The following is a 19,543-nucleotide window of genomic DNA, read 5'->3' as shown; positions in this document are numbered from 1 at the left end:
ATGCCCATAAACCATATTTCAACCGTAATTTTGAAAGCATTTATAATAAATACTTAATAATGTTTAAACTTCTCTAACTGATCAAGAACCGAAATTCCAATTTCGTATTCGATCTGAGGATCTGTTTCGTATGATTTCCAATCTAAGTCCGTACGGACTTAGATTGGAAATCATCGGACGGAACAGATCGTTATTGGTTTCGATTCGACTTTAGTTTACAATAGCTGTCCCAAAGAGAATTAAGTAGACATAGAGTGCTCACTCTATACCTCAGTTTTGTTACCAAAAAGACTATTATTTTCGTAGTCTACATCTAGCGCCAAGTAGCGGATTTACACACTGACAAACGCTGCGTCTTACGTATAAGCAAACAACTCGCGAACGCGAAGCGGCGCGGCGGGTAGAGTTGTGCATGCTCGTTCACTAAAAAGATCGCTCCCAACCAGTACAATCTAACAACTGTACTAGTCTTTTTACAGTAGTACACAGAGAGAGTCGACGTTTAGTTTGTTCGGTCGGATGAGTCGGATCACTCGGATCGCTTTGCTGTCAATGTCACTCCTCGGTCCTCGCTCCCATTCTGTTTCGTTCGCGTGTAGTGTACTAAAACGTACTAAGAGCAGAATCATTAGGGAATAGTTCGGTGTAGTACAGTGGAGGGAATCGTGTCTTTTTGATTTTAGTACATGTACTACCCAAGCCTAGCGGCGGGCCCGCGGCGTTCGCGTTCGCAACAAAACCGTCCACGTAGGACACTTCTATAGATATCAAAGAATTAATTCACGTGTTGTTCGCCTACGTAGTACGCTGCGTAACAGACGGGACTTCCAGCTTGAGTTAAAGTTCCTTGTTGCCTTTGTTCGTTGCTTTTGTCAATATCAATATTGTATTGAACAGAATTCTCTTCAAATCCAATCGTATTTGAAATTTTGAACTTCACAACTTGATCTATATAATAATTAAACTAAATAGTAAATACCTATCTGGGAGACCGAGCTCTGCTCGGAAAACATATAAAAACTCAAAAAGATGCATTTTCCAGAGATAAGACCTAGCTAGGTCGATTTTTCGCCCCTGAAAACCCCCATATAGCAAATTTCATCGGAATCGTTAGAGCCGTTTCCGAGATCCCCGAAATATATAAATATACAAGAATTTAGAATAGCTCGTTTAAAGGTATAAGATATTCGCTGTCCTCGGGTATCTATAACAGGTTACCATCTGATATAAAGGATGTTGCCTCAGATGTCATTTTTATAAAAAAACTCAAGTGTTTCCTGACCAAAAAGGCGTATTATTCGGTTAAGGAATTTCTGGAAGGCTAATGAGGCTAGTATTATAATTCCTAACAATTTAATTATTATTATTTTTCCAATGTTTACAATGATACCTAATTTTAATCGTATATGTATATTTCTGACATATCTATTGTATATATGACAATGTATGACCAATACAAATAAAGATTTGATTAATTTATTGATTAATGACATTCATTCATAAGAACAGCGGAGATGAGTTTTGTTTTGTTATCTTGGCACGAAGCGCACGTGGATGGGTTCGACGGCCCGCAGCACTAAGTCCGCCACCAGCGCCGGCCGGTGGTCCTTGATCCTCGGCTCCACTATGAAGTTGTCACAGATCATGCTTAGCACGCATTTCATCTCCATCATAGCGAAACGTTGACCTGAAATAAATTTATTTATTTTTATTTTATTTATTTAGAAACAAACAGTCTCTTATATTAATAAGTTGTTACAATATAGGTTAATAGACTTATAGACCTACAGTTTCCTAAAAAATTGTGTGAAAACCATGTGACTTATATAAATACTAAATTAAACTAGAAATGGAAATTCCAAGTTGTCAAAACAATGTTACAAAAATACTCTTTCATTTTAACAAATAAATAAAATAAATACTATGACTACTCACTATGAATTTGAAAATCGCCAAATTTCAAAATATAAAAGTTAACATGAATGGCGCCTCATGGAGTTATTAAGTACCTAAGACGAATTATGATGAAAATTGATATCTGAAGATCCGAAATGTACCTTAATATGAATCCGTAGTCAAAGTTGTAAAAATTGGCCATCATTTTGAATGTCTTTATTGGTATTGTACTGTATTATGTATTGGTATTGTATTATGTCTAAATCAACATATTAACAGTAACGTAGTTACTGCCTGCAACATAAATATGCGACGCACGTAATTGAATAAATAGCACGTAAGCAATAATAGTCTATAAATAACTAATGTTTAGATTTACGAGCTCTCTCTATACTTGAACACCGACAATATATACATCTTCGGTTAATGTTTGGTTTCACTTAACCTCCCACTCGCTCGCTCGCTTCTCGCTTATCAACCTATTTGAGTATGTTGATGTTTATGTAATCACATTTACAATCGGGTCTATCGCGAATTTATTTTGTTACCTTTATTTACCGACGTTTTGACACAGGTTTACCAAGTTTACAGGTTCGGTTAAGGTTTAGGTCTGTGCCCTGTTTATCAAAAGCTTGTGGCTTGTAATACAAGCGGAACTCACTTTTTGATCGCTTTTGTTAGAGAGGGACTTCCACTTGTATTACAGGCTACAAGCTTTTGATGCTAATTGACGTCCCAGCAAAATGTAACGAAATTGTATCGAAACGTCGGTAAATAAACCCGATAGTAAGTACTTGTAATTTTAGTAATTTAAGTTTAAGTAAGTGAAAAGTATAAGTCTTTTCTATTTTTTATGCATTTATATGCTATTGTTATTAGTAGGTGTACTATTGTTATGATTATGTACAACTACTAGGTACTACAAGTTTGCACTATTTATCATTACTTTTTAATTGTACCTCGATATGTGAATTAGGAAACTATACGTCTATAAAAAATTAATTTGTAGCTATTAGCTAAGTTGCTTATGTTTATTTTAAGACTGTTTGTTTCTCAATAAAAAAATAAAAAAAAAATAAAACAAAAATGAAGGTAAAATAAATTCGTGATAGACCCGATTGTAAATGTGATTTAATATGTGTTCAAAACGCAAAAGTTTTAAATGTTATCAAAACGAGATTAACAAATTGTTAACATAGAAATAGTTCCCCATACTCCGCAGTGAGCGATGCACATTGCACATGCATGATGCGACATGCACTTTCACAGTTAAATATTATAATGTGCACACATCCTATTTCAAACTTTTCCGTCTCCAATTGCTTTGTGAGTGATACATGAGTTTCAACAAAGAGGATATAATAGGATAGAGCGGTACTGTCATAGTTAATTTTGTAACCACAGTAAATTCAGTGTCATCTATCGACACACTTTAAAATTAAAAATGAAGATTTATAAAAATACGATAAAATGTATTTAAATATGGATAAATGATTATTTTTATCTTACTTACTTACTTACTGCTGTGGCGCGACGACCCGAACCCGGTGCCGGTGCCCGGTGTGGCGGTTATTTTTATCTTACTTACTTACTTACTTCTGTGGCGCGACGACCCGAACCCGGTGCCGGTGCCCGGTGTGGCGGTTATTTTTATCTTACTTACTTACTTACTGCTGTGGCGCGACGACCCGAACCCGGTGCCGGTGCCCGGTGTGGCGGTTATTTTTATCTTACTTACTTACTTACTGCTGTGGCGCGACGACCCGAACCCGGTGCCGGTGCCCGGTGTGGCGGTTATTTTTATCTTACTTACTTACTTACTGCTGTGGCGCGACGACCCGAACCCGGTGCCGGTGCCCGGTGTGGCGGTTATTTTTATCTTACTTACTTACTTACTGCTGTGGCGCGACGACCCGAACCCGGTGCCGGTGCCCGGTGTGGCGGTTATTTTTATCTTACTTACTTACTTACTGCTGTGGCGCGACGACGCGAACCCGGTGCCGGTGCCCGGTGTGGCGGTTATTTTTATCTTACTTACTTACTTACTGCTGTGGCGCGACGACCCGAACCCGGTGCCGGTGCCCGGTGTGGCGGTTATTTTTATCTTACTTACTTACTTACTGCTGTGGCGCGATGACCCGAACCCGGTGCCGGTTATTTTTATAGCTACATTAATTATTTTTATATTATTGTGACCCATGTTTTTTCATTGATATGCGTTAAAATTGTTAAATAACAAACGAAACCGTAAACGCCCTCTATACAAGAGTAGGCCAAAAGTAGTGGTGCCATCTGATCGAGAATCAAATTTTCGTGATTTTCGAGGCACGTTCTTTTCTTAGACTGTATCCATCTATTACGGAGTTATATCTATCTTTGGTTTCAATAATATTATTAACGTGTCTGACACGATTTAATTTAATTTCATTATTTTACCTTTTTACCTGGTAAAATAATGAAATTTAATCGCGTTAGAGCCATACTTAAATATTTATTTTATTCTGTTTTTAGTATTTGTTGTTATAGCGGCAACAGAAATACATCATCTGTGAAAATTTTTACTGTCTAGCTATCACGGTTCATGAGATACAGCCTGGTGATAGACGGACAGTGGAGTCTTACTAATAGGGTCCCGTTTTTACCCTTTGGGTACGGAACCCTATAAATTGAGTACCTATTTCCTCCGAAATTTAGACGTCGGTTGAAAAGTTAAGGAAACCCCTCCTTTTATCAAGCCATGCGTGAGTTGAACACGAACGGACATGCACTTAGTACTTACTGTACTTACTCGTAGTGCCACCCGCCACCCCGCACTAGTCTTTTGAGCGGCGGCGTCTAATGGCTCCTGTACACTATGGCCCAGTGTAGGCCAGGGGACGCATTTATGCGTTAGAGGGAGCAAGTGATATTGCTATCTCATTCCACCGCATAGCTGCGTCCCTTAGACCAGCCTACGCTGGGCCATGGTGTACAGAAGCTTATGGCTTCGTCAGCGCTATGGAAAATGACATCGCTGCGCTGTTGCGTCGAGCAGCAGCCATACTACATAGCTATAGTATACTGTTTTGTAGGTTTTAATTAGTTGTACTTAAATACTAAGCTTTGGCTTTCCCACGAAGTGTGATTTGGTTGAGTACTAATCTTTTTATTATTGTTTTTTTTTGCACGTGATATATATATATATATATATTTAATATTTATTTAGTACTATATATTTATGTATGCTAGTACATATTTATTTTATTGTATTGATGTATTTTAGTTATTCGTAGACGTTAATATTGTAGTTTTCCTTTTTAAATATTATTGTACGTTCTATAAGTTTGTCTATCTATCTAATTTGAATTTTCCACTCATTATCTCTAAGGTTAGCTGGAAGAGGTCCCTTATAGGGATAAGCTCGCCTTTGTACCTAAATTTATATGAAGTTCATGTTAAAAAAAAATTGTACACTAGACGCCGGTGGGGTGGCACTTAGAGTTTACAGGCCCGCTGTTCCCTTTTAATGGGCGAGTGCGGGGGGAATTTTCGGGTCCAGTTTAAGGAGGACTAGAGGCGCCGTGAGTTCAGGGCTATAACCGCGAAAATAGAAGTTCGCAAATTGCGGGCATCTTTCTCTGTCACTGAAATTACGTCTTCATTGGAGTAAAAGAGAAAGATCCCCGCAACTTGCGAATTTCGGTTTTCGAACCACGTTCGACGTGTTGCCTCTCATTCATGGCTTAAGGGATCTAAATTGAACCCGTTTATTTATGTAGCTACGTTATTTTTTGCAAAAACAGACTTACTAGATTTTAGCGGGGTAATTTCGACTGGTCTCCATACTAAATATGGGAGCCCCATTATTCTGTTTTTAGTATTTGTTGTTATAGCGGCAACAGAAATATATCATCTGTGAAAATTTCAACTGTCTAGCTATCACGGTTCATGAGATACAGCCTGGTGACAGACAGACAGACAGACAGCGGAGTCTTAGTAATAGAGTCCCGTTTTTACCCTTTGGGTACGGAACCCTAAAAACAGTCGATAATGTTCTACACATCTGCAGGATCAAAAATCCTCAAAAACCCCTCCCGTAATTAATGGACGCCCCCTAAATTATTTTATTTGTAAGCTTCAATTTGTAAACATATTTTAATGAATAAACCATTGTATTTGATTCCACCTTTTTCACGTTCTGGAAATGAGCGAACGAGAATATAGGCAATAATAGTTCACTTATGGGGAAACTTGGATTCACCCAAACACGGCGACCATATATATACGAATGCCCGCGCAGCATGGTTTCCCGTATCACTAAGTCCGTCACTTTCGCACTCACATACTTGTTAGAACGTGACAGGCATGGTGATAAGCGTACCGTGCTACGACTGCTGCTGCTGGTTTGATCACGACCACATCACGACCCAGCTTTTAAACTTGCTTTTCCGTATTTTTAACAACTCTTAGGGGGATAAAGAACGTGTTTTTACTGTTAAAATAGGTAAATGGTAATGGATAACTGACCTTTCAGCTTAGAACGGAATCTAGGTTATTAGGATAACGCTAAGTGAAGATTGAGTCGAATGGTTAACGACTGGGGAAGTCCATTATACTATTGGAAGGTTACGGTTTTCTTTTTCACCCTAAATAAATGGCTAATTGTAATAAATGGTAATAAAAATTTAATTACACTGAATAAAAATTATTTGCCTTAACCCTTATACCGAACGTATAGCCAAAAAAATAACTGAAACTAAAGTCAAAAAGAAATAGAATTAGGAAGCGGTGTAGCTCGCTGTTGAGGCGATGGCGCGCCAGCTATACCATTCTGTGCACGTTGGCCGACCGGTGGCGGTGGGACTCACCGTGGCTGAAGCACTGGGTGCAGCTACATGCCCCATTATGTGAAATTCTGTTTTAATAATATCTAATCTAATCTATGTTACTTACACATTATGGACTTATTTGTTCGAAATAAATTATTATTGATTGATTAGGTACTCAATTTTTTATCAATTTTGTTTTTCGCTCCTATTTTTTAGAATAATAAAAAAATCGAAATAAGAAACTTATACAGAGCTATGGTAAATAAATTACATCAAATTATGTAAAAAAACATAATGTCAATATCCAGAGGCAAATGGAGACAACGTTAATATGGAGAAGCGGCCGTCCTCTAACCGCGTCTAATCTTTTGATTCGAATTGAAGATATCTTACCGATACAGTTTCTAGGGCCAGCGCTGAAGGGCACAAAGGCGTAGGGCCTGTGGTCTGACTCAAGGAACCTCTCCGGCTTGAAGTCGTGAGGTTCTGGGAACAGGTCCTGGCGTCGTTGGAGATCGTAGATGCGGATGGCGACTTGGGTGCCGGCGCGCACTAGCACATCATCTGCATGGACAAATATGTTTTTTTAGGGTTCCGTACCTAAAGGGTAAAAACGGGACCCTATTACTAAGACTCCGCTGTCCGTCTGTCCGTCTATCCGTTTGTCCGTCTGTCTGTCTGTCACCAGGCTGTATCTCATGAACCGTGATAGCTAAACAGATGAAGTTTTCACAGATGATGTATTTCTGTTGCCGCTATAACAACAAATACTAAAAAGTACGGAACTCTTGGTGCGCGAGTCCGACTCGCACTTGGCCGGTTTTTATTTATTTATTGAAGCTTTATTGCACATAAACTGTAATAGATGTCATATATTAAAGAAAAACCGGCCAAATGCGAGTCGGACTCGCGCACGAAGGGTTCCGTACCATTGTCTTTAAAAAACGGCAAAAAAAATCACGTTTGTTGTTGGAGCCCCCCCTTTAATATTTATTTTATTCTGTGTTTAGTATTTGTTGTTATAGCGGCAACAGAAATACATTATCTGTGAAAATTTCAACTGTCTAGCTATCACGGTTTATGAGATACAGCCTGGTGACAGACGGACAGACAGACAGATAGACAGACAGACAGACAGCGAAGTTTTAGTAATAGGGTCCCGTTTTTACCCTACCGTACCGTATAGAAGATTTACCGTATAGAAGGTGAGTTGGTCAAAGACGCCTAGTCTTACTAAGATGGCATATAGTCGAGAAATTGGGACGGGCACCACCGTGGCGAGGTGGCCTAGGGGTTCATGGCGTTAGCCGCGATAGCTAAAGACGCCGGTTCGAATCCGGCCTTCACCACTGGAGGGATCCGTCACTTTTTCTTTAATTAATATATGACATCTATTACAGTCTAATAATAAGTTTGAGACAAATGTAAACTCAAATAGTTCGATTACTGAAATGAAGATTCATTCATATTTTTATTTAACAACTACACTTTAATTAATTATAATAAATTGACTTCGGTTACCGCGATAGTTACTCATGAAATAAAACTGTGAAAACGGATTATATCGCGTATATTGAATTTATAATACATCCCGACGTTTCGAACTCTTTACAGCGTTCGTGGTCACCCGTTGACCACGAACGCTGTAAAGAGTTCGAAACGTCGGGATGTATTATAAATTCAATATACGCGATATAATCCGTTTTCACAGTTTTATTTTATAATAAATTGAGTTTATTTTAAATGGCCTTCGTTTTTAATTATAGCCATATGTTGGCATTTAAATCATAACAACACTATGAATTTAGCACCTTTTCTTCAAAAATAAGGAAGGAAGGAAGGAGAATGTATGATGTAGTGTATTCACATGAAAATATCTTCCCCACCACTAATTAATTACGGAATTACGCGTGCGATAAAGATAGGAAATGGCATGTCAATGTTCTTATTCGTGCTTAGCGTCCTTAACTTTATAGTTGACTGTTGACAGAAAAGTACCGTGGGTCATGGATATTGACATATTGTATTAAAAACTATGAAGAATTTGACAAGAAACTGTTCCTTCTCACCGAGCATAAAGTCCTCACTAACAGTCCGTCCAATAAACGGTACGCTGGGATACAGGCGGAGCGTCTCCTTGATCACAGCCTCTAGATACTTCATTTCAGTGAAGTCGGACATAGTGAACGAGCGATCCACCTCGCCGATGATTTGGCGATATTCTTCACGAATTTTATCCTGGAATTTGAGTAGAGGCCAAAAATAATAATTACTCTAAGTTGCCTACCATATGAAGACTTGTTTATAAATGGTGATTCTCTTCCAAACACTAACCTTTCTTAATAATGGGATAAAAAGGGACAATCTCCCCCCTGATTCCTAAACCCCCAACCTCTGCCCCTCAACTCTCCCACCACCATCTTGAACCCCCGACTTCTTAAACCCTGTCGTTTGTCTCCACTACTGAATATCAGTAAATGTAATTCATTCATAATTTCTCCATGCAATTTCGAACCTCACTGTACAGTCAGCTGCAAGGATAGTTGACCCGCCATGCAAACAAATTTCTATGCAGTGGGTAAGTTATTTAGCTGACTGTACGTTAAAGATATAGCAACATACCTGTACTTCTGGATGGTCAGCCAACAACATTATACCAAAAATTAAGGCATTCGCGGTAGTGTCATGGCCCTGGAAATTAATTTCCAATAGATAAAATAATTTCATAATACGAGTATTACGTATACGAGTAGTACAGTGACTTCGTGCAGTTAATTAATAGAAACTAATAAAAAATTTCATAACAACATACTCGTAGGTATATGACATTTGAGAAAACTTCAATCTGAATCTGAATGGATAGTGCCTATAATGGCATTAAGTCCGCCTGTTGTACACTTATTATGTGCAATAAAGTTTAAAATAAATAAATAAATAGTGGATACCCCTAGGATTTTATTCTCATACAAAACCAAACCACTGGGGGCCTAGTCAAGATAACAATCGTACATTGACAAACTCCAAACGAAAAGAAAAAATGCTTCGGGATGGCAGATGAAGAGATGTCACAAGACTATTTCCATACATTATTTTAGTTTGGATTGGCGATCTCTATCAACGATTGTCGTTTTGACTAGGCCCCCAGAATACCCACAAGCATTTTTTCACCTCAAACATGAACGTATTAACTTCCTCTCTGATTCCCTCCAAATCTATTTCTCCTTTACTCTCAACTTCCAACAAGAGATCCAAAAACGCCAGCCGCCTTTTAACTCCATCTTCTGTCGTCTCAAACTCTTCCATATCCCTAAGTCTCTGCTGTTTACTCCTATGAATAAGATTATCGGCAAAAGAGTGGATTGTTTTCAAGTATTTATCGTGCTGTCTACCAGCGGGTAGTCTGCGGTAAAAGAAGTCCGATTGCAGCCAGAAGCGTAAGTTTCTTTCTAAGAATAAAGGTCCGATGTTAATAACAGCTTCGAGATAGTTTACAGCTGGCTCAGACTTGTCTAGATCTAAGCTGATGCCCATGGCAGTTTCTGTGGAAAAAAAATGCGAGATAATTTGCATGACGGGCCGAAAATACCGCAGGCGACAATTCATTCCACAGTTTAGCTGTGCGAGGATGGAAGAATTCAGGTATTTATTTTATGTAGCTGGGAAGCCGGCGATGTTAAATGTGTAGTTACTCGAAAGTCGAGCGTCGTAGAGACCTATTGAAATCGAAAGATTAGATGATAAGAAGAAGAAAAAACCGGCCAAGTGCGAGTCGGACTCGCGCACCGAGGGTTCCGTACTTTTTAATATTTTTTGTTATAGCGGCAACAGAAATACATCATCTGTAAAAATTTTAACTGTCTAGCTATCACGGTTCATGAGATACAGCCTGGTTACAGACAGACGGACAACGGAGTCTTAGTAATAGGGTCCCGTTTTTACTCTTTGGGTACGGAACCCTAAAAAGGTTATATAAAGTTTTCTTTTCCAGCGAGCAGGAAAGCGTCTACAGATTTTTTTAAATTTCGGGGGGTTGGTGGAGGGTTAAAAATATCGATAAGCAGATTGTGCATTTGGTCGTTTTGGTCCAAGTGAATGCTATAATTTATAACTGAATATGACACTTATTTATACTCATTTCCTTAATCTGACGACCACAAGTTCGACGCCCGATTTTCACATTGTAACCGTCAGATTAAGGAAATAGGTACAAATAATTTTGAGATTAGTAATAGCACAATTATAGCTTTAATTTGGACTAAAATAACCAAATCTACAATCTGCTAAACGATTTGTTGCACCCCCCACCAGCCGTCCACTAACCCAACTGCCTTTTTTTTAAATATCACGTCGGAGGCAATCAAGCATACGGCCCGCCGTAAGCAGTTACCGTAGTCTATGGACGCCTGCAACACCGGAGATATTACACGCGCGTTGCCGACCCTTTAAAAACCTGTACACTCCTTTTTTGAAAAACCCCATACTGAAGCCCCTCGGGAAACCCTCGTCAGGAAGCTCTTCTTTTTCAGAGCACAGCCCATTGTACAAGCGGTAGAACACGCATAAGGAAGCGAAGTCTCTCCTTAGACTTAAAGGTTCAATACCGCTTGTGAGTTTGGGATCGTCGACGATTCGTACAGCGCGCCTTTGGACTGAGGCGAAGGGTCCAAGCTGGCATCCAGGTACTCCTGCCCAAAGGTGACAGCAGTACTCCATATGGGGTCTGACTTGCGATTTATATAGCAGCAGTCTTTGCCCCGGAGTAAAGTATCGCCGTGCTTTATTGAGCACACCGAGTTTTTTGGATGCCAGATCAGCCTTCCCTTCCAGGTGGCTACGGAATTGGACGTCACTGGAGATGTCGACACCGAGGATCCCAATACTCCCTGACATGGTAAGGGCTGTGCCTTCAAACTGTGGGACCACAGTAAATGGGGTTTTCTTAGCGGTAAACGCGCAAACTTGTGTCTTGGTGGGGTTGAATCGCACTAAATTGTCCCGGCCCTACACCGAAACTCTGGTTAGAGTGCCCTCAATATCCGACACAAGCTTCTTACGACTCTCTAGCACCACGGAACGAGGGATGTTGGCACGGCCTTATTTTATTTTATTTTATTATTTAAGGAGTACTAACAGCTACAAAATTATTATGCTTATTCAGGTAACAATACAAAGCCAATTACAGTTAATTGTACTATATATTATACAAAAACAATATAGTACGAAAAATACTATATTTTCATCACTCAAGAAAGGTTTATACAAAATGTCACCGATATCGCATCGTATGCTACTTGGATTTTTAATTCGCCTCAAGTCGGCGTCCTATTTTTTTTTTTTTTAATATTTCCCAGTAAATACTATATTTTTTAAATATTTTGACAAAAATACTATGTGTGTATATAAAAAAGGTGGCAACCCTATTTTAATCTGACGCGCTCGAGTAACTACAAAAATCCCCTATTAGGCTCTCCAACCATCGCTGAACGGCCGGACTGCCCGATAATGCGACATTAGGACGAGGCACACGTTTCAGTGCGTGCCTCTGTCCGTCGGTATTGGTTTTTAAGATTTCTTTATTTTATTTTCTTTTTTATTTTTATGTTACTAATATATATGTATATACAGGGTGTCCCTAGCCATTGGACACAGCCGAAATGTACATATTATGCATTAGGGTATTTAGAACCAGTATACAAAGTATCATAACAACCGGTATAGCGGTTACGAAGAAATTAACAAATTACCATTTTTTTACTTTGGAGCAACCTGTATGTGTTAGTAGCTCCTGAGGTAATAAATAGTAAGAAACCTTCGACCTCTGTGATAATCTTTTTTATTTATGACACTAATAAGTTTCTGACTTTTGACAAATGTCATCATTGCCGCACATTTTCGAACAAATTGTCAAAAACACTGCCAATGATTAATACAGCATGTTTCTTTTTGTTGTCGATTATTGGAAATAACTTTTGTTTGAAAATTTATTTTTCACCTCAGTAGCTCGAACAAGCCTACTTTCGTCACTCCCTGGAGTGAGGAAAGTGCGACTTTCCTCACTCCAGGGAGTGAAACAAAGTAGCTTTTTAATTTAGTTAAGGCCATAAACTGCCAATTCATACTTTTATAAAAAAACATTCTCTGTGTAATTCGAATTACATTTTAACCTTTAATTTGTTCTCACTACTGAGGTGAAAAATTATGTGTGCAACACGAGAGCAAAGTTATTTTACATCTCGTGTTTTTGAGTCCCTCGCTACGCTCAAGATTCTAACTTAGAATCACTCGCTTCGCTCGTGAATCAATTATAGAATCTTTCGCTTTCTCAGGACTCAAAATAAACACTCGCAAGAAAAACCAACTTTCCTCTCTTGTTGCACAAATAACTATTTTCATCTTCTGTTATAATTTAAAAAATATTTACGTTAGAGCATTCCTGAGAACCCTACGTGGGATTTTGGGGTTTGTCCAATGGCTAAGGTCAACCTGTATATGTTGTGTAACCAAACTATGGACCCAGAGATGAATTAAATTATTTTTATTTTACCACAAATAGTGTAGAGTGTGAAGTTCTTGATCAGCGAAGCTACTTCGACCTCCGTCCCTTTTGTATCCCGAAGTTGACGAACGAAGGATCTGCTCCTCTCTTCCATGACGACAGTGAAGTTCTTCAGGATGTTGAAGTGGAACGTTGGGGTTAGGAGTTTTCGACGACTGTGCCATTTGTTACCTATGAAATGTATAAGTAATCCATACTTAATCCATACTATCCATACTAATATTATAAATGCAAAAGTCTGTCTGTCTGTGTGTTCCCTCTTCACGCTTAAACTGCTAAACCGATTTAGATGAAATTTGGCATAGAGATAGGTTGAGTCCCTGAGAAGGACATAGGATAGTTTTTATCCCGAAAATTATCCCATAAGAAAGTAAAAAGCGGGGTGGAATTGAGATAATTAATGAAGTGCCTGCTAATTTGTATGCATAATATGCTCAAATTGAATGATTGCTATGATAATTTTTCCAGGCGCTATACTTACTTTAGCTGCTGTTACTAAGTCCACGCAGACGAAGTCGCGGCCAAAAGCTAGTGTATAATATTGTTAACTTTTCTATCGTTGGAAAGAAAACATTATAGCTTTTGAAAGAAAGAAGAACTATAGTACAACTGATAAATATTTTCCGTATCAATTTATTTTAAAATACTGAGCACAGCACGAAGAATTTCAAACCTTCAAGAAAAGAACGTATTCCCATCTCAAAGGCTGGCACCGCGCTTACAACCACTGATGTTGCAGGTGTCCATGGGCGGCGGTAATCGCTTACCATCATTTGTCTGCTCTTTTGCTTCATATATCATTTAACACGTTCACGGGCACAGCACCATTCTCTAAATTGCGTGATGTGGCACAGGTAAATCCCATACAAGATGTTTTCCTGTCTATGGACAAACTGCCACATGGCATTTTCTATAAAAGTTGTACTACATATTGACAGCTCAGTTTGTATACATCTTCATACATTGAAGAGGCTCGTTATACGGTATCTCGTCTATAGCCGTAACGCCCGTAACGTCACGTAATGTTCTCAGGAGTGTCGTGCCACAGCATGCGTCATGGCCCTATACTGGTGGTGGTGATGCATAAAGTCGGTAAGTAAGTCACTGAGGATTTTGCTGTGACACCAGAGAGCCTTGTGGTGTGCCTAAAACGGCACAAGATCCTTGACTTCATTATAATCCTGTGAAAACTCGGCGTCTGTGGACGGGATTGCGAGGGGGGGGGTTCTCTATCACACGCGCGTAATTATATTGCTGTCTATTGTCTATGATGCGGGCGATCAATGCCACTGTGCGAGAGGGACTGCAATAGTATTATGCGCGTGCGATAGAGATAGCGGGATAGGAAATAGCGGGTGAATGTACGTTTTTTTTTTAAATACGTTTTGTGAAAACAAACCTGTGCTAAGCAGCAACCCGGTTCCAAGCATCGGCTCCACAAATTTGTAGTGGGTACTTTTAGTAATGTTGCGGGAGTGTGACAAAATCACCTGCAAAAAGAAATATATTTTTCGCCTCAGCACCAACAAGCAGCAGCAGCTCGAACAAGCCTACTTCCGTCACTCGCTGGAGTGAGGAAAGTGCGACTTTCCTCACTCCAGGGAGTGAAGAAAATGCGACTTTCCTCACTCCAGGGAGTGAAACAATGTAGCTTTTTATTTTAGTGATGGCCATGAACAGCCACTTCATACTTTGATTACAATTTTTTTTTGTTTCTGAATTGTTCTGTGTAATACGAAATACATTTTAACCTTTAATATGTTCTCACTACTGAGGTGAAAAATTATGTGTGCAACACGAGAGCAAAGTTATTTTACATCTCGTGTTTTTGAGTCCCTCGCTACGCTCAAGATTTTAACTTAGAATCTTTCGCTTTCTCGGGACTCGAAATAAACACGCAAGAAAACCCAACTTTCCTCTCTTGTTGCACAAGTAACTATTCCTCACTGAATATTAAGTCCCCAAGAAGCTCAGTTCTCCATACAAACGTATAGACCGCGGGCCAGGAACAGATTTCCATGACCAATCGCCTCCCGGGCGAAAACTCGTATAGTGCTGGTTAACGGCTATGTATGATGAACCCTCGTGAACGTCAGCTGCCGCTCCGTTGGTGGGTTGAGGAGTGGCAGCAAATAAAGTCTATAAAAGAATTTAGTCATCGCCTCCCGCTTGATACGTTGTCAGATGATAGTTTAGATGCTATTGTGAATAAACAAAATCGTCAGCTGATTGTATCGCTGTGGAAAGACCGTCAGCTGGCCACATGAACATGTAAAAAAGAAAATTCTTTTCAGTCATCGGCGTCATCGCCTCCCATGTGATACTTTTTCAGATGATAGTTTAGATGCTATTGTTAATAAAACAAATCGTCAGCCGGTTGTATCGCGGTGGAAAAGACCGTGTTACGCGTTTCGGTGGGTGCCATTCCTCAACCCACCAACGGAGCGGCAGCTGACGTTCACGAGGGTTCATCATACATAGCCGTTAACCGCTATACGAGTTTTCGCCCGGGAGGCGATGACTGACGAAATTTGCGCCTGGCTCGAGGTCTAGTAGTTACGTTCTCATTTTAAAACGACTAGCTAGATTGCTCTGAAACTTTGAACTTGCAATAGGATAAGGTATATCTAGTCCTGTAATTATACTCTGATTTGTAATTAGATTCCAAAAAACTAACCTCACTTTTTCTCTTTTCCGTATGTTTTAAGAAACTAAACAAAGCTAAAAGGATACATCAATATTGATTTTAAATGCTAGAGTATGCAAAAGGGAAATTTGTGTTTACTTCTTCACATATTTTCCATTATTACGAAAGAAAAAGGATCTGAGTGAGGTTAGTTTTTTGGAATCTAATTACAAATCAGAGTTTAGTTTATGTAGCTTCAGATACCATAGTTAAAAAATACAGCGAATTTAAGTTTTTCATACAAAACTTGTTTTTGCTCTATTTCATTTGTTTTATTAACTGGAGCTATATTAACTAATTACAGGACTAGATATACCTCATGTCTTTGTATGTGCAAAGTTTCATTACTCATTACACATTTTAAAATGAGAACGAAACTCCGTTTGTATGTAAAGGTCAAATTCGGCCGAGCTTGCTGGGGATTTAACATTAAGTACTGAAAATATTTTACCACAATTTGATTTATATAAACAACAGCTTAGAGATTTAGAGATTTTAGATCCCTTCGTTAGAGATTTTTCGAGTTATTATAAGAAAAAGGATAGGAGCATTTAAAAATAACGTGGTGAAACGGCTAGTGTGATGGGTACCTTTGCGCCAGGGATAACTGGGGGACAAATTATGCTTACTTCTGTATCCTTAGCGCCGCAGATGTTGAGGACCCTCGTGTTGAAAACTTTAAAAACGAACCGGTCGCCATATTGTTTCACGAATTCACGCAATAGGATGAAATATTCCTCTGAAAAAAACATTTCAATTGATTATTACACAAGGAAAATTATTCTTTTTACAAGCTTTTATTTAACTTGCAATGTACCTGTGTAAAATGTTTGTAAGGGTCAAATCTTGCAAGTTAAATTTGACCCACTTCCCGGTTTCCGCTGAGCGGAAAATTTGCATACATATGTAAGTCGTGTGACAATGCAATATTATGGTACCATCGAGCTGATCTGATGATGCAGACAGGAGGTGGCCATAGGAACTCTGTGATAAAACAACGCAACCTAATTGTGTCTGGGGTTTTTAGAATTGTCTCGATGAGTATTAGTTGCCTGTGGAAAAAATGTACAGTCAGCGATAAAAGCTTGTACCAAAAATGTAATTTTTGCCAAAAACTTATTTGTTGTTGTAAAAGTATAAGTAATACACTGGCGTCCGTTGGCTCGTTGGGTGAATGACGTTCGAAAAATCGCGGGGCACTTTTGGATAAGGCTAGCCCAGGACCGGGATAAGTGGCGGTCACGAAGAGAGGCCTATGCTCAGCAGTGGGCGATTGAGGGCTAAAATGATGATGATGATGATGATGATGATGAAGTAATACACAGTATAAGTTAAAGTTATTGGCAGATTCATATAGGTAAATACATAAATTAAAAAAATATGTATAGAGACTGTGCTCGTAAAGAGAAGAGTGGTAAAATATAAGGGGGGAACCAATACATTCTATGACTTCCCTTTCCTTTATCTGACATGGCTATGTTTACGTTACTGTTACTTATATATACATTTGACGTTTCCCTCCCCCGCAAAATTCGGTAGACATTTTGTGCAGAAAATTACAGACGTGTCGTCTCCGTTTGATTATATCCTCCTACGTTAAGGTCATTAGCTATTTGAGACGAACAGTTTACGCCAGGGGCGTAGCTAGAGGATATGGCGCCTGGGGCAGTCACCAAATTTGCGCCCCTTGACGACTGACAAAAGTTTTCCTGCTGCTGCCTTTTGCCCATTTTGGCGCCCCCCCCCCCCTTGGATGGCGCCCGGGGCACTTGCCCCCTCTGCCCCCCCCCCCCTCCCTAGTTACGCCACTGGTTTAGGTTTATAAGCTGAACTGCGTTTGGATCGTGTCAGAAAAGACAAATTGAAATTGAAATTGAAAATCTTTATTTCAGGTCTGTCGGCCCATATTTTGTTAGTTTACAGTTCTTAAAAATATATTAGTAAACACACATAAATTGTAAAATAAATAAAGTCTATCTAGCTTTAATGTAGGTACCTTGTGACGTCATGGACAGGATGAACGGGTTGCCCACAATAGGCCACTTCTTCGGCCCTGGTAGCTTGTCCAGCGGATCATCCTCTGCCAACACCTTCCAAATTATCCATAATAGGGCCCCGATAATGATCACCCAGAACATGGCTCGATAGTCTGGAATAGTACATAATGATAAAGAAAGGACGCTTACCTCAACGAATTTCGTACATTGAGCCGCCTGTTGCTATCTCTATTGCACGTGCATAATTATATTGCTGTCTCGCACACACAGTGACATTGACAGCCGGCATTATGGACAGGTCAGTAATATAACTACGCGTGTGCGATAGATAGAAAGATAGATAGTGATGTGTGTAATGACCAAAGCACACGTGTTTCATATACGACTTTTTCAACACACTTAGGAAAGATAATCAAATTTTAATTGTTAAAACAGTTTATAAAAGTACAATTAATTAAACCAAAAAGTGTCTTATTAATGCACTAGTTCGATAACTAGTGCAGTAATAAGACACTTTTTGCTGCAAGTGTGTTGAAAAAAGCCTAAAATCTGTCATACTGCCGGCCGCGGCAGGCGGTCGGGCGCGCCCGTGCCCGCCAGTCCGACCAATTAAAGAAGGCTCCGTTTCCATGCATATTATTAGCAATCAGTTACCTTCTTAACTCAGTCGGATAATATAATGAAAAAGCACCAGTGTTATAATAAACTGAAATAACACGCGTGTTTAATATCTAGGATTATGAGCCAAAAATCGGTGGAATAAAAAAGTCGTTTTGAGCAAGTGTGTTGAAAAGTACTAATATTGTTTATGTATAAAAATATTTAATTTGATAAATTTAACAGCCGTTTGAAATATTTTTACACAATTTTCAATTGTGGCTGAATGCCGGATGGGTCTGTGCTTTTACCTAAACCTAACCTAATCTGTCAAAAAAATTACAATATGGCGGACAAATGTCTGAAATGTCACCGTATGTACTTTTCTTCGCAAGTGTGATAAAAACATTGTGTACGATACGAGTATATATCCGGGGGTAAGAAAATTGCAAACTCGAGTTATTAATTCACGCCAACCTGCGGCTGTCGTGATTTGTAATATACCTCCCTCGTTGCACAATTAACTATTTCTAAAATGTGTTTGACCCGTTAATGTCTTTAGAGCCACTTGCATTAACCGGTTAAACCTGGAGATATCATGGTTACCAGTACAATTTGACACTGGGTTAACGGTATAACCGCTTAACTCCGGGTTAGTAGAATGGTGCAAGTGGGCCTTACTGTAGGTATACTAAAGAAACTTACGTTTATCGGTACCCGCGGTACCTATAATCGCCGCTTTGTCGCGCAAACAGCGACAAACTGCCGGCTTGTTTATCGCTAGTGACAGTCGTGACCGCGTGACGCGACTTTTTTGTCGTCACGATTTAGGTTTATTATCGATGTGTACAAGGTGTTAGGTTTTAGATAAGCGCAAAACACTGTGTAAAGGAATTAACTAACTATTTAAGTGAAAATGTGAATTTTTTGAGGTCAAAGCTTATGTGAAAGTAGTAAACTTAAGGATGACTCACGTTAGACCGGGTCGTGTCCGGGCCGGAGC

At 39.3% G+C, this 19,543-nt stretch overlaps 1 protein-coding gene across 1 annotated transcript; it reads right to left on the bottom strand.

Annotated features, from left to right (window-relative positions):
* Positions 1-1,384: 1,384 nt before the first annotated feature.
* On the bottom strand, positions 1,385-19,318 carry LOC134749020 (cytochrome P450 4C1-like). The gene is made up of 10 exons (XM_063683912.1): positions 19,246-19,318; positions 17,943-18,095; positions 16,576-16,685; positions 14,660-14,750; positions 13,249-13,431; positions 9,873-10,243; positions 9,327-9,395; positions 8,774-8,942; positions 7,098-7,268; positions 1,385-1,687 (listed from the first exon to the last, which is right to left on the bottom strand). The coding sequence occupies exons 2-10, from the start codon at positions 18,082-18,084 to the stop codon at positions 1,530-1,532; spliced, it is 1,464 nt and encodes a 487-aa protein (XP_063539982.1). The 5' UTR covers positions 18,085-18,095; positions 19,246-19,318; the 3' UTR covers positions 1,385-1,529.
* Positions 19,319-19,543: the final 225 nt, after the last annotated feature.

This window comes from Cydia strobilella, chromosome 17 (assembly GCF_947568885.1).
Source record: "Cydia strobilella chromosome 17, ilCydStro3.1, whole genome shotgun sequence".
Classification (NCBI taxonomy): domain Eukaryota; kingdom Metazoa; phylum Arthropoda; class Insecta; order Lepidoptera; family Tortricidae; genus Cydia; species Cydia strobilella.
The sequence above is the reverse complement of the archived record's forward strand: the minus strand, read 5'-3'. Positions and strand labels throughout refer to the sequence as shown.

Excerpts from the sequence above, each read along its gene's own strand:
- LOC134749020 (XM_063683912.1), bottom strand. The coding sequence starts at position 18,084 with ATGTTCTGGGTGATCATTATCGGGGCCCTATTATGGATAATTTGGAAG. Across the intron at positions 16,686-17,942 it reads CCTGTCCATGACGTCACAAG|AGGAATATTTCATCCTATTG; the intron begins GTACCTACATTA and ends TGTTTTTTTCAG. Across the intron at positions 1,688-7,097 it reads TGGCCCTAGAAACTGTATCG|GTCAACGTTTCGCTATGATG; the intron begins GTAAGATATCTT and ends AATTTATTTCAG.